Source organism: Pseudophryne corroboree, chromosome 7 (genome assembly GCF_028390025.1).
Source record: "Pseudophryne corroboree isolate aPseCor3 chromosome 7, aPseCor3.hap2, whole genome shotgun sequence".
NCBI classification, from domain to species: Eukaryota; Metazoa; Chordata; class Amphibia; order Anura; family Myobatrachidae; genus Pseudophryne; species Pseudophryne corroboree.
In genome coordinates this window covers 96,220,200-96,236,056 of record NC_086450.1, presented here as the reverse complement: position 1 = coordinate 96,236,056, position 15,857 = coordinate 96,220,200, and the positions used below count along the sequence as shown (strand labels likewise).

The window sequence follows — 15,857 nt, the reverse complement described above, 5'->3', positions numbered from 1 at the left end:
AAAAAAAAAATATATATATATAATAATAATAATAATAATAATAATAATCCTCTGAAAAATATACAGTTGAGTAGTTTGTGCAGATTTGCACAAACAATAGTTAAAATCTATACTTTGCTGTCTGTAACTCAGTCACGGGGTCTGGTGCATGCAGCTGCAATTTCATTTACAATGGATTTCCAAAAATCTGCTGTCTTGCGCACAGTGACGCCTATGCAGCAATATCCTGACTGCACCCAGGAACGCCCGTGGATCGCAGAGATCTTCTCAGGACTTCACGATTATGGATACTTTGCAAATGCCGTCTCAAGCATCAACTCGCACGTGCGCAATAAGAAGTTCTTCTGTGTTTGCAATAAATCGCTCAACTGTGAAAACATCTCCATTGCGTACAACTCTGAATTACTCCCTGTGTACCTTTCTCAAACAACAGGCATTCCAGCAACCGAGTTGCCAACACCGATGGTCTCTAATTTGTAGAGACAATACCATTTATCGAGCCTGTTCTTCAGCACTGACCAACTATTCATTTATTAATTTTCTCTTTTTCTGCACGTTTACTCAGCAGCTTAACAGAAAAATGTTGCTATACACAACTAAAAGAAATACAAAACCAGTACAATTAAAACATACTGTGTTACAGGCAAATGTAGGATTTATAAAATGTATGGGGTTGGAGACGTGTGTTTCCAAAAATATCTGTATGGCATACCATAAAGAGGGACATGAATTACAGATAACTGGAAGGGTTATTATCAGTCTGAGGGGCAGATGTATTAATCTGGAGAAGGCATAAGGAAGTGATAAACCAGTGATATGTGCAAGGTGATAAACACACCAGCCAATCGGCTCCAATATGCAAATCGACAGGAGCTGATTGGCTGGTGGGTTTATCACCTTGCACATATCACTGGTTTATCACTTCCTTATGCCTTCTACAGGTTAATACATCTGCCCCTGAGTTTTGGATTAGGAGCCTCGTTGGTATAGATATCCTGGCGCACAGGATCCCGGCAGTCAGAATGCCTGATGGATTTTAGTATTTTAACCCTAATCCTGTCCCTAACCCACCCCTCCTGCAGCCTAACCCTATCTCTCACCTACCGCAGCCTTACCCTAACCCCTCCCCCCACCCGCAACCTAACCTTAACCCTCCCGCTAGTGCCTAACCTTAACCCTAGCACTCACCGTTGGAATTCTGACCGTCGGGATCCTGAGCACTGTGTGGAATATTAACTATATTCCCCCTAATTATGTCCTAAGCAAAATACTGGCACCCCCATACCCTTGTAGATGGAAAACAGGATAGTCCTGACGGGTTGGGTATGTGTGACTTCCGGTTACAATACCGACGGCGGCATCCCGGCTGTGAGATGGCCGGTGTGGGGGGAAGTCGAGTGCAATGAAGCTCCTTGCTGCGCTTGCCACAGGTTCTATTCCCACTCTATGGTTGTCGTGGACACCCACGGGTGGGAATAGTCCCTGTTGGTTGGCATGACAACCGGCAGTATTTTGAGTCGGCTCAGCAGCCACTGGTCCCCAGTCTAGGTTGATAAATAGATGATTTGGCTGTGTTATATATTTTCATTTTGCTGCTCCTGTACCTTGAACTACTGTAGAGAAGTGAAGCACATTTCAGAGGAAATAGGAAACACAAGACTATGAGACCGTTCCCTGGGGACAGGGCTAACAATGATTGTGGTAAAAGTCAAGAAATATTGGATTTCAATATATTTATGAAATACTGTATTCTATCTGCAGATTTAAAAAAGAGGTTAATACTTTAATGGAATGTAATAGACATCAGGATATTGTGAATATAAAGACTATCAAACAAGTGGGACCGGAGCTATTATAGTCCGTACAAAAGGACACACGCTACGTGGGCTGAGCGCTCCTTATCAGCTCTTATAGCCTGTGTTTGTATTAGAGCTGGAATTGCTCCAGGAGCACATATGAGATTATACATTCAGTTAACACACTGACTTGTTCTGCTGATTTTCTTTTGAATCCTGAGAGGCAACCTTACATAACACTTGCTATTTTTACCACTCTTTCTACCTTGCCGAGTGCAGAGGATATAACATGAGCCGCGTAGCCTAATGTCTAGCACAAAGGACAGACAGAATAGTTCCTGTATCATTTAACACAGTGATTAGCATAGTAATACCACTACAAAGAGGGGAAGCATAATAGAGCTGTTAATGACACACAGTCACTTTAAATATGTACAGTTTGCTTTATGTGAATGTACCCAGAGAGGTTTTATTCATATTAATCTCTTGCACTGTAGGGTTTGCAATTTGGGAGATTTCGGGAGCCTAATGAGGCGCATCTCCGTACTGGGTCAGTTACCTTGGCTTTAACATCAAGCTGTCAGACTGGGTTTATAGACTCTGAAATCCCCTGGATCTTGCAAGCTGTTTCCGCTGAAAGTTCATTAGCGACATCGTTTTAAACTGCACTTTACATAGCCAGAGTAAGACGTACCGCAAATTATACTGGTCATTTTATGGCATCTTTGCCAATGTTTTTCTGAAGCCATTTTGGAGGCAGGGCAGTAGAAAGCCTGGCTGGGCCCAGGTACTTTTTTAGGGGGTGTGGCCTAATCACAGGAGGCGCGGCCATGCATCCTTAGAAAAAAATCCAGAGAAAATTGTGTTTTAAGCACCTCCCTGGCCACAGAGCAGCGTATGCTGGGCTGAGGAGCAGGTGAGGGGTGGGGGTAGACCTGGGCCCCCTTTGGGCCCCTCCATCAGACCTAGGCCCAAATAATTATCACCCTCTCCCCAGCCTTACCCCCCCCCCCCCCCATCTCGGCGCCACTGCCTGGAGGGTATGCAAAGGTGGGATGTGCAGGGGCGTAGCATCATGAATTGCAGCCCCCCAAACAAACACACAGCTCAGTGAAGTGATTTGCAGCAGTAGTGCCATGATGATGTGATTTGCTGTGCATTGTGTCTCTGGGGAAAAGAGGGAGAATCCGGGAGGCTGGGAGACTCTGGGAGATTCTTTAGTCCCCAGACAATTATTATCTCTGTATTTTTTGTTACTGATACATATGGGATCACTACCATGTCAGGCTACAAAGACTTTAGAGAAAAAGAAAAGTGGAATCCTCCTTGTATCAGTATAAGGAAAGGACTTAGGGGTCTATTTACTAAGCCTTGAATGGAGATAAAGTCACTGGAGATAAAGTACCAGCCAATCGGCTCCTGTCATTTTTCAAACACAGCCTGTGACATGACAGTTAGGAGCTGATTGGCTGGTGCTTTATCTCCAGCGACTTTATCTCCATCCAAGGCTTAGTAAATAGACCCCATAATACTTTATAGACAGTCTCAAAACTGGGCCAATTTGTAAAAGACAAAAGAGAAGAAAGAATTGGCCAATGAATGGCTGTGTTAAATTAGGGTCATTGGTTCTTTATTCCTTCTTGTGAGGGGGCTAATAGAGAAAAAGGAATAATGATCAAAATAAACAATTGTTTTTGTTAAGGAGAATTGATAAAAAAAACTAATATGAATTAAGATTGATGATATTGAGTCAGCGTTATAATATATCACGTATCATGAAATGATAAACAATGTTGTAAACTGTATGTTGGAACTGAATTATTGTTAATCACAAGTGATTGAATGAGGACTATTATATTTATAAGATAATAGTCTCGTCATACAAAATTGGCTTCTGCCCCCCCCTGCAACTAGCTTCATCGGATTTTGTCCCCCTCTGCAACCAGCTTCAGCGGCTTTTGTCCCCCTCAGAATCCAATTCAAACTCCTTGCCTTCCTATATACAGAAAAGACCTAAACACCTGCCGTCTCCGCTGCATCTCTAACATCTTCACTGTCCACACTCCCTGCTCCTCCTCTGATTGCATCTAGCGTTATATAAACTCTCCCCACTGGTTTATGTACCATATAGGAGTATCATCCAATCATACTGAGCATGCTTTATATACTGTAGTGCAGTGCCGTAACTAGATATTTTAGCGCTGTGTGCAATGCACCTTCTGCACACACCTAGTTACGGCTCTGCTGTAGTGTACTGTACAGGGGACTTCCGATTCTCTGTGTTAAATGTTCACTTTAATAAAAGAGATGCAAGACACAACGGCATCACTTCTCTTACCACAGCTTTCTTCTCTTACCTGTACTGCATATGGCGCGCGGTGACTGCATCAGTGCAGAGAATCACAGAGGTCTGTCAGCCTGTCACTGCAGCAGCACTGTCGTTGTCTGTCCTTGCAGTGCTGCTGTAGAGATCAAATGAGGGATTGTTTTACCGGGTCAGCACCCAGTACAAATCGGTGCAGCCACGTCTACAGGTATCAACAGTAAAATAACGGTATTGTCCTGGCTAAAATGGTACAGCCCCTTAAAGGCCCCTAGAATCGTTAAGCCCACCCTGGGCAGGTGCCCAATGTACTGATACATTAAGATGGCACTGTACCCTCTGTGTGGTGTGTGTCTAAGTGATTATGCTTTGTTTGGTATGCTGTCAGACTTAGGGTCTATATTCAAAATTAAATGCCCTGTTAATCATGTGGAAATAGTACTTTTTCGTGATTACCATGGAGCAATCTATAGAATGTGCCCCTACTGCAGTCCCACACTGTCTCTCTACATTCTTCCATACAGTGAACGGCTGTCAGCACTTTGATTGGTGGATAGTTCCAGCTACCCACCAATCAGCTTTCACACAGCCACTGGCTGCAGGCTGGGAGGTAGGCAGAGAATGCTGCCTGGCCGCTCTGATTGTGTGACCAGCACCAGCCACTGCTCGGAGGCCCCTAGAGTTGGGGCGTCCTGGACAGATGTCCAGCGAATCTATACGTTAACATGGCCCTGCTGTGCAGTGTTTGTCAAAGTTGGTATTCTGCGTGGTGTTGCTACTGAGTGAACGTGTTCAGCTGTTGCCACAGAGGTTCAAAAATATGCCCCCCCCTTCCCATACTAACTTATTTGCACAACAATGATCCAGACATTGGGGACAAAAAGACTGTCTATTTATTTATTGCTAGAAAAGCTTTTTGAGTAATGTTGACAGTTGAAACTGACTGAACCTTACCGATTGTAAAAGCATAGCATATTCTTGGCAGCTAATGCTTCAGCACTCCAGGATCTGCTACATTATCCCATTTAAAAGGATTAGCAGGTCGATAAATAACACTGCCGTTTACCTCACACCTCCTGTCCTGCGATTCATATTCCATAGAAAAGGTCTGTCTGTTTGCAGCATGGAATCCAGGGATTATTTGTCAAATAATACATTACATTTATAGTCCTGTTTTGAAGGTGTAAGATGATGGGTGGAATGACAATGATGATGTTAGAATATGGTATCGCAATGTTACATAAAACGCCAAAGGCATCAGACACTCAAAGCAGAAACAGGACTGATGCTAAAGGAACAGGTTGGTTTTAGCAGCGGCATTAATATATAGCATGTTGGTTCAGAATGACCGTAGTGTGTTGGGAATTCTGTTACACTGATGAAGTATTTTATTGTCTTGTAGAAATATCGGCAGTACATGGCTGGCTTCTTGGCTCCTCCATACGGTGTTCTCGAGACTGGCTCTAATGACAGTAAGTGGATTCAAAGTTTATTTAGCTGATTATTTCATATTAAAACTGTCTAAAGGCATCAGTACAGGGGCTTGTAAAAGTATTCAACTCCCTCAAAAAGTCAACAGTTTTGTCTGTATTACACTTTGCAGGAGCGACAGAGTTCAGTTGCTGAGACCAGAGTTGAGGCTGCGCTAGTTACTCATGTCAAGAGCTGTGCATACAACAGGCCCGTAGCGGAGAGTGGCTAGGAAGAAGCCATCATTAAAGTTTTTTGTGTGGTACAACCAAACCCATTCCTCAGCAAACACCACCCCAAAGTGATGTATGGGGGTGGCAGCATTATGGTTATGGGGGATGCTTTTCCTCAGCGGGGACTGGGCATTTTGTTAAAATTTAAATATTGATGTATGGGGCAAAATACAGGGAGATACTGCAAGACGGCCTGCTTAAGTTGGCTAGGAAATAAGAAGCTTGGGAGAAAGTTCACATTTCAGCAGGACGATGACCCCAAGCACAAGGTCAAAGCAACACTAGCTGGGTTCAATCACAAATTTGAATGTTCTATAATGACCAAGTCAAGGGGGTATATTTACTAATAATCCGAGTTTGACCGAATTGTGTTTTTTTTTTCTAAGTCCCAACAGGGGAATTTACTAAGCACAAATCTCGGCAGTGTTTGGGCTATTTGTAATGGTTTTCAAGTCTAAGTTCAGAAATACGAATTAATAGACCATCGGTCAAACGCGGCTGTTTGTTCATGCAACTCGGGAATTTACTATTCATTCGTATTTGGGTGTTAGTCTCTGAATGCTCAAGTGCGGGTGTATTTTTTTGTGAATCATTTAAAAAAGCAGCAAAAAAATAGACCTGCTTTTTCCAGGCGAGTTTGGATAATCATGCACGGATCAGTGAGATTTGTGCATGGTTATCTATGGGAAAGGGCCGGTTTAGTGTAAAAACTGAAAAAAAAAATTGCGTGGGTCCCCCCTCCTAAGCACAACCAGCCTCGGGCTCTTTGAGCCGGTCCTGGTTGTAAAAATACGGGGAAAAAATTGACATGGGATCCCCCATATTTTAACAATCAGCACCGGGCTCTGCGCCTGGTCCTGGTGTAAAAAATACGGGGGACAAAAGACGTAGGGGTCCCCCGTATTTTTCACACCAGCACCGGGCTCCACTAGTCAGAGAGATAATGCCACAGCCGGGGGACACTTTTATATTGGTCCCTGCGGCCCTGGCATTACATCACCAACTAGTCATCCCTGGCCGGGGTACCCTGGACTCTTGTGGTTGGCCCCACTTAACCTTGCGGTCTACCGCAGACCGCAAAGTTCCCACCATTGGATACAATTGAGCGCCTATGCGCTACATTGTATCTTCAGTGCGCAACCTGACTGACAGTTCAGGCGCGCACAGCCAATCAGGAGAGTGCCATGACGTTTCGCTCCCTGATTGGCTGAAGGGACCCTCTTTGACAGCAGTCACGGGGGGTCCCGACAGTCGGGGAAGGGGTCCCATGTGTAAACATGGGACCCCTTTCAGTGCGTGGTCCGGGTTATTCGTTGTTGTTTTTTGCCAAGTACGTGGATTACAAACAGAAGAGGACCGATCTACACTGGATTGTTGTGAGTATAATTTTATTTACAGGTACCCGTGGATTCTACGTGGAGAAGGGGACCGACTCTTCGTGTCAACATAGGTAAGTATGTGTGTATGTAGGTGTGCATGTATGTAATAAAGTTATACTGTCACGGTGTGTGCGTTTTGTTCTTATTTGGGTATTTTTTTGTAGTAGAACTACAGGTACCAGCGGGCCCGTTATTTCCCTGCATGCTGGTACTTGTGGTTCTCCAAGTACCAGCTTGCGGGGGAGGCTTGCTGGGACTTGTAGTACTGCTACAAAAAACAATATTCTTTTTTTTTACACTATGGCTATCAGCCCCCCATCCGCCGCCCTTGGGTACCCCGGCCAGGGGTGACTAGTTGGTGATGTAATGCCAGGGCCGCAGGGACCAATATAATAGTGTCCCACGGCTGTGGCATTATCTCTCTGACTAGTGGAGCCCGGTGCTGGTGTGAAAAATACGGGGGACCCCTACGTCTTTTGTCCCCCATATTTTTTACACCAGGACCAGGCGCAGAGCCCGGTGCTAATTGTTAAAATATGGGGGATCCCCTGTCAATTTCCCCCCCGTATTTTTACAACCAGGACCGGCTCAAAGAGCCCGAGGCTGGTTTGCTTAGGAGGGGTGACCCCACGCATTTTTTTTCTGAATTTTTAACACTTTAAAAACTTTTTTAAGGTACACAATGAAGCACTGCATGGATCTCACAGATCCGGCCGGGATTCCTTGTGTTTTGTCAGGCAGTGTTTTACTCATCACTCCCGTAAAACACTGCCTGACATTACGAATCACATCGACATCGGAAAAAACGAATGAGGAAAACTCGGCATCTTAGTACATGACCGTATCAGGATTCAAAAAGTTGCAGTAAAATGCACCCGATACCATTCGAGATCAAACACCCTTAAAAACGGCTAAAACACGAATATTAGTAAATAACCCCCAAAGTCTAGATTTCAGTCCAAATGAGAATCTGTGGCACTATTTAAAATTTGCAGTCCACAAGTGTCATCCAACCAACCTGACCAACCTGCAGCACATCTGCAAGGAAAAATAGGAAAACATCACTCCCAAACAGTTTGCAGACTTTGTAAAACACTTGTCGCCAACAGACAACTTGTTGTACTAGTTTGCATGGGGTTGAATACTTATGCTTCTGCAGACAAATAGTTAATTATGAGTCTGCAGTGGAGAAGTTGCTCATGGTACTAGGCAACATTCATCAAGTGCATTCTAGAAAATGAAAGATAGCAGCTGATTGGTTGCCATGGGCAACTTCCCTACTGGCACACTTCTCCCCTGTTTTTACTACTTCATACATCTCCCCCTTTGTATGCTAATAAATAGACCTTTTTTAATGAAATGTTTACAAGCAATGTAGGTATGCCTTCACAAATAAATGATAACAGTAAGAATAGATGTTAATCGAATTTACTTTTAAGTGTGTACTTAAAACTTTGGTCTTGTCCCAACAGATTTTGGGGGTAATTCCAAGTTGATCGCAGCAGGATTTTTGATAGCAATTGGGCAAAACCATGTGCACTGCAGGTGAGGCAGATATAACATGTGCAGAAAGAGTTAGATTTGGGTGGGTTATTTTATTTCTGTGCAGGGTAAATACTGGCTGCTTTATTTTACACTGCAATTTAGATTGCAGATTGAACACACCACACCCAAATCTAACTCTCTCTGCACATGTTAAATCTGCCTCCCCTGCAGTGCACATGGGGGTCATTCCGAGTTGCTCGCTCGCTAGCTGCTTTTAGCAGCATTGCACACGCTAAGCCGCCGCCCTCTGGGAGTGTATCTTAGCATAGCAGAATTGCGAACGAAAGATTAGCAGAATTGCGAATAGAAATTTCTTAGCAGTATCTGAGTAGCTCCAGACTTACTCCTACATTGCGATCAGTTCAGTCAGTTTCGTTCCTGGTTTGACGTCACAAACACACCCAGCGTTCGCCCAGACACTCCCCCGTTTCTTCAGACACTACCCCGTTTCTTCAGACACTCCCGCGTTTTTCCCAGAAACGCCAGCGTTTTTCCGCACACTCCCAGAAAACGGGCAGTTTCCGCCCAGAAACACCCGCTTCCTGTCAATCACACTACGATCACCAGAACGATGAAAAAGCTTTGTTATGCCGTGAGTAAAATACCTAACTTTTGTGTGAAATAACTAAGCGCATGCGCTTTGCGAACCTTGCGCATGCGCAGTAAGCGACTAATTGCAGTATAGCGAAAATCGGCAACGAGCGAACAACTCGGAATGACCCCCATGGTTCTGCCCAATTGCTAACAAAAATCCTGCTGCGATCAACTCAGAATTACCCCCTTTGTCTTGGAGGCACCTGTTGTGATCACAAATGATCAACAACAAGTATATATAGCCCTAGCCATTGAATATACACTGCTCAAAAAAATAAAGGGAACACTAAAATAGCACATCCTAGATCTGAATGAATGAAATATTCTTATTAAATACTTTGTTCTTTACATAGTTGAATGTGCTGACAACAAAATCACTCAAAAATTATCATTGGAAATCAAATGTATTAACCCATGGAGGTCTGGATTTGGAGTCGCACTCAAAATTAAAGTGGAAAAACACACTACAGGCTGATCCAACTTTGATGTAATGTCCTTAAAACAAGTCAAAATGAGGCTCAGTAGTATGTGTGGCCTCCACGTGCCTGTATGACCTCCCTACAACACACACAAGTGGCTCAGGTAGTGCAGCTCATCCAGGATGACACATGCGAGCTGTGGCAAGAAGGTTTGCTGTGTCTGTCAGCGTAGTGTCCAGAGCATGGAGGCGCTACCAGGAGACAGGCCAGTACATCAGGAGACGTGGAGGAGGCCGTAGGAGGGCAACAACCCAGCAGCAGGACCACTACCTCCGCCTTTATGCAAGCAGGAACAGGGGGAGCACTGCCAGAGCCCTGCAAAATGACCTCCAGCAAGCCACAAATGTGCATGTGTCTACTCAAACGATCAGAAACAGACTCCATGAGGGTGGTATGAGGGCCCGACGTCCACAGGTGGGGGTTGTGCTTACAGCCCAACACCGTGCAGGACATTTGGCATTTGCCAGAGAACACCAAGATTGGCAAATTCGCCACTGACGACCTGTGCTCTTCACAGATGAAAGCCGGTTCTCACAGAGCACATGTGACAGAAGTGACAGAGTCTGGAGACGCCAAGGAGAACGTTCTGCTGCCTGCAATATCCTCCAGCATGACCGGTTTGGCAGTGGGTCAGTAATGGTGTGGGGTGGCATTTCTTTGGGGGGCCGCACAGCCCTCCATGTGGTCGCCAGAGGTAGCCTGACTGCCATTAGGTACCGAGATGAGATCCTCAGACCCCTTGTGAGACCATATGCTGGTGCGGTTGGCCCTGGGTTCCTCCTAATGCAAGACAATGCTAGACCTCATGGGGCATGAGTGTGTCAGCAGTTCCTGCAAGACGAAGGCATTGATGCTATGGACTGGCCCGCCCGTTCCCCAGACCTGAATCCAATTGAGCACATCTGGGACATCATGTCTCGCTCCATCCACCAACGCCACGTTGCACCACAGACTGTCCAGGAGTTGGCGGATGCTTTAGTCCAGGTCTGGGAAGAGATCCCTCAGGAGACCATCCGCCACCTCATCAGGAGCATGCCCAGGCGTTGTAGGGAGGTCATACATGCACATGGAGGCCACACACACTACTGAGTCTCATTTTGACTTGTTTTAAGGACATTACATCAAAGTTGGATCAACCTGTAGTGTGTTTTTCCACTTTAATTTTGAGTGTGACTCCAAATCCAGACCTCCATGGGTTAATAAATTTGATTTCCATTGATAATTTTTGAGTGATTTTGTTGTCAGCACATTCAACTATGTAAAGAACAAAGTATTTAATAAGAATATTTCATTCATTCAGATCTAGGATGTGTTATTTTAGTGTTCCCTTTATTTTTTTGAGCAGTGTATTTGAATTTCACTCTTTATCTTTTCCTTATTGACTGGTACTACTAGTTTTATAATAGGCACTCCAAGCAAACCCCCCAATCTAGACGAAAATACAAGGGGGTAAATGTAATTGGGTGCAAGAAGACAAATGTGCGGGAGTTTGTGCGAGAATTGCTGTAATTTTACCACAGCAATCATTTACAAGGCAAAAACAATGTCTTTTTCCCAAAGCATAGTTGCCTATTCTCCCTGAATGTCCTGAAGACACGAGTTTCAGGGTGTTTTGTTAGGTATAGTAGAACAGCATATTTTATATCGGCCACTTCATCTGTGATATGAGTAGTAAGTTGCATCATCATTGCCCCTCCACCAATTCAAAATCCCGCATCCACAGCGCTGTAGAGCAGGGTTGAGGCCACGATGAAGCGACTGTGCACCAGGCTTCCCGCATCTCCCACCTAGTCATTAAAAAATGTATCAACTATGCCCCAACACCAGATATGTTCATGGGATACCGTGATATTAACTAAAGAAACCATTCCCGAAACACTCATTGTTGCCAACCTTGCCCTTGCAATGCAAATCTTAGCTATGGAACAAAAATGTATAATATATTGTCTAGTGTACCGGTCAAGGGCATCCTGAGAGAGAGTTCCTAGTGTACAGACAGTTGGGGTCATCCAAGTAGATGCTGTAATCTATAGCTGGTAATTGGTTCGCCAGGGGCTATCCTATTAGCCCACACGTCGGCACTTACCGGAAGTTTGGTTACGTGAAAAGTGCTGCTAAAATACATAGGCCTGCAACTTTATACGAAACAATAGGATAAGGGGGATTAAAAAAAACTGGTGGGAAAAAAAATCGCAACCCCCCCCCCCCCCACACACCTGTTTTTCACGGCCACTGTAATTGGATACTCCGCTGGGTGTGAGTACAGATTGGGAGATACCTGTAGGAATTATCGCTCGTAATACCTGTCCAAAAGAACACTATACCTGTGAGCATGCCCGCAGGAAAACATTTTTACATTTATTTCTAAAGGACAAGCCCAGCGGCGGCTCCTACCTGCATGCCCGGAGAGAGAGATTAGGAGACAGCCAGATCCCATCACCTGCGCAATGGAACTGGCAGGCATCGGGACCAGTGTATATGCATAAGCTACTGTACAACAGCGCAAACGCAAAACACCATCAGCAGTCCACCAAAGCATCAGCTGCAGTCCATAGAAGCCAGCTGAGGCTGCAATAAAGGCAGGGAGTGGCTTCCTACTGGAAGCATGCTCTCTGCTTCTCGCAGCCCGGTCTGTCAGTCCCAGAGGCAAAAAACACCTCCCAATGGGACTGGCTGTCTGTGACTGACAGATAGAACTTCCAATAGGAAGTCACTGCCAGTCACAGTGAAGCCAGTGCAGTCACAGTCTGCATCTGGCTCACTGACACTGAGCTGAGGTGGCAGATTTTACTGGGGGGCGGCTGCAGTCCTGCAGCCCATAGGTTAAACCCGCCTCTGGACAAGACTGGTAAATGCAGTATTTGCCTCCTTTTGAGGACTAAATGCATTACAAATCCTACAGGAATTTATCCACACTATTACTGTTAGTCTAAGTGATCAGAATTATAATTTGTAGGAAAATAGCCTTTTTGAGATGAAAGTCTTTAGGACAAGAAAAGAAATGGGAAAATCAGATCACATATCAGTAAGTAGGACAGATAAATAACTGCACTGAAACCTTAGCAGCACATTCCTCCCTAGCACATTACCCCCTACAATGCTGAAACTGTCTCCATGGCCCTAAAGAAAGTGACATTCTCTTCTCTTTTATTTTCTTCCAGGGATATCTGACAAAGAAAACATGAACAGTGCCATGGGCTCAGGATCCAAAAACTGTAACAAGGTATAAATCTATACTTACTCTGTGTTGGCACAAATCTGGGTCTCAATAGTAATTAAACATTGCTGTAAGTGCATATGTTGTGTTGTGACATCTAGTGTCAATAATCATAACTCCATCCAAAACGAAATATGTTGTTTTGTACGGGATAAGGTAAAATAATTGAACACAGAAATTCCGGAGCCCTGCACTTCTGTGCACCACTCCGAGCCTTTAATGGTTATGGTCAGGAGGTTCTTTCACCGGCTCAAGTGGTATTTTTAAAATCAAGCCATATGGGAATATGGCGAGATACTTCAAGAATACCGTATTAAACGTAAAAATTAGCGTGCACAGGATTTTCAGGCTCAGGACGATTAGCGGCATAGTGGCACATGTCAGAGAAGTGCAGTTAAGTAAGTAAGCTTTTCTGGGTTTAATTATTTGATCTACATTTTCAATTACCTCTCTGGGAGAAGCCACTTGGGACGGGGCTGGGCTCTCGCATAAGTAGACCCTCAGGTTCATGGGAAGGGGAGGGGCTAAAATGAGGCAATTTACATAATTTAGCCTCACCCCCTACATATGGTGCAGCCATTTTTGCTATGATCTCCCCATCTTGCCCACTTCGCTAGAAAGCGGGTGGGGTATGGGAGATCTGCCTACTCTTGCGGGCGTGTTGGGGACAACTGGAAGAAAGTCCCAGAGTAGGCAAGTATGCTGAAAAATTACTAGAATTATCTCTTAAGTATTTCTTGGTGATATCATGCTTTATACTGTACTGTGATTTTGTCTTTACATATAGCACTGGTAAGTGGTATGTCTACAGAGGGATTCAGTATGATATCCCGGCCGTCGGGAACCTGGCGGTCAGGAGGCAGACGCCGGGATTCCGACAGCCAGAATACCGGCGGTGAGCGCAGCGTGTCCCCTCATGGGCTCGCTGTGCTCACCAGGCTTTGTGCCCGGTGGCCCTCAGGTGGTGGCATGGACCACCATCCAAGTGGGGATTCTGAGCGGCAGTCCGGATTTTGACTGCCAGTATTTCACCAGGTGTCAGGATTCCGGCGTTGGTATCCAGACCGCCGGGATCCCAGCAGCCGGCAACTTGATTGCCTCCCCTACAGAGGATATATTTAGTCTGCCATGAAATACTGGTGGTCCTAGTGCTAGAGAGTGGTGTGTGGCCATGCTCACTTATAAATACACTTAGGGGGAGATATATCAAGCTTTGGAGAGAGACAAAGTGGAGAAGATGCAACCAATTATCTCCTAACTGTCATTTATCTAACACAGTCTGAAATGATAGTTCGACTGGGTGCATTTGGTAACGTCTCCATTTTATCTCTCTAAATAGCTAGATACACCAATCTCCCCCTTTACTAAGAAGTCTGTGTGCGTGCAGAAGGGTTGGACATTCCTCCTCCTTCAACACTGGCATCGGCTCCTTCCCCAAGTCTCAGGCATTTTCAGAGGTTTGACCACAAATATGCATTGCTGCATCCCGCCCCATGACACTTAGGGGCGTGTTTAATAACGAGTGATATTTTTGTTATGTGTTTGAAAAATGACAGGAGCTGATTGGTTGGAGCACCATTTAAGATTAGTAACAAGGGATAACAAGAATATCAGTCATTTTTAAATATGCCCCTAAATCCTTGATTTATTTTGTAAAATAGTAACATATTGCAGTAACTTAAGCTGGGCGTACAGTATACAATTATCTGGCAGATCATCTGCCAGATCTGGCTGGTTGGAATGAATCTGGTAATAGATGAGAGCAAATGACAATTGACCCTTTCGCTACCAAACACTGGAAAATGGACAAAAACTGTCGTTCAGACAAATTGTCCATTTTCCAGTGTTTGGGAGCAAATGGTCAATTGTTAGTTGCTCTCCTCCATTACCAGATTTCCATTCCAAACAGCCAGATCTGGCAGATTATCTGCCAAATAATTGTATAGTGTATACCTAGCTTTACAGCTTTTTTTAAAAAATAAGGAGAGTTATGTTAGACTTACCATTGTTAACTCTCTTTCTGTGAGGTACATTGGGTTCCATAGGGAAACATCAGGGTGTAGAGTGGATCTTGATCCAGAGGCACCAACAGGCTAAAGCTTTAGGCTGTCCCAGGACACATCCTCTTTAACCCCCGCCTCCAGGCAATGTGAGCTCAGTTTCGTTAACCAGTCCAATGCAGGAGCATGTAAGAGAGAACGTCGATGTTAGTCACATAGAACCACATTCTCATGACAGGAGAAGGGACCAGAGATTAATGCCATACAAACCCATAGAAGCTAGGTGCATCAGGGTGGGAGCCCTGTGGAACCCAATGTACCTCGCAGAAAGATAGTTAACAATGGTAAGTCTACCATAACTCTCCTTTTCTGCAGCAGGTTACATTGGGAAATGAGAAACATTGGGGATGTCCTAAAGCAGTTCCTCAAGGGAGGAGATGCGCCTTAGCGGGTATGAGAACCCGGCGTCCAAAGGAAGCATCCTGGGAGGCGGAAGTATCAAAGGCATAGAACCTAATAAACGTGTTCACAGAGGACCACGTAGCCGCCTTGCACAATTGTTCAGCGGACGTGCCACGGTGAGCCGCCCAAGAAAGTCCAACAGACCGAGTAGAATGGGCACTAATAGCAACAGGAGCTGGGAGACCAGCCTGCGCATAAGCTTGTGCATCACCATTCTAATCCATCTGGCCAAGGTTTGCTTATTCGCAGGCCAGCCACGTTTGTGAAAACCAAACAAGACATAAAAGGAGTCTGACCTCCTGATAGAGGCAGTCCTCTCCACATATATACAGAGAGCCCGTACCACATGTAAAAAACGC

The 15,857-nt window shown here is 44.9% G+C and overlaps 1 protein-coding gene across 4 annotated transcripts in view; it reads left to right on the top strand.

Moving 5' to 3' along the window:
- The window catches only part of RAPGEF4 (Rap guanine nucleotide exchange factor 4), a 626,758-nt gene that overhangs the window by 365,359 nt on the left and 245,542 nt on the right, over positions 1-15,857 (top strand). For all 4 annotated transcript variants that reach the window (XM_063933451.1, XM_063933450.1, XM_063933452.1 and 1 more), the window contains 2 exons: positions 5,522-5,591; positions 12,981-13,042. In XM_063933451.1, coding sequence (XP_063789521.1) covers positions 5,522-5,591; positions 12,981-13,042 — 132 coding nt within the window. The remainder of the gene's footprint in view (positions 1-5,521; positions 5,592-12,980; positions 13,043-15,857) is intronic.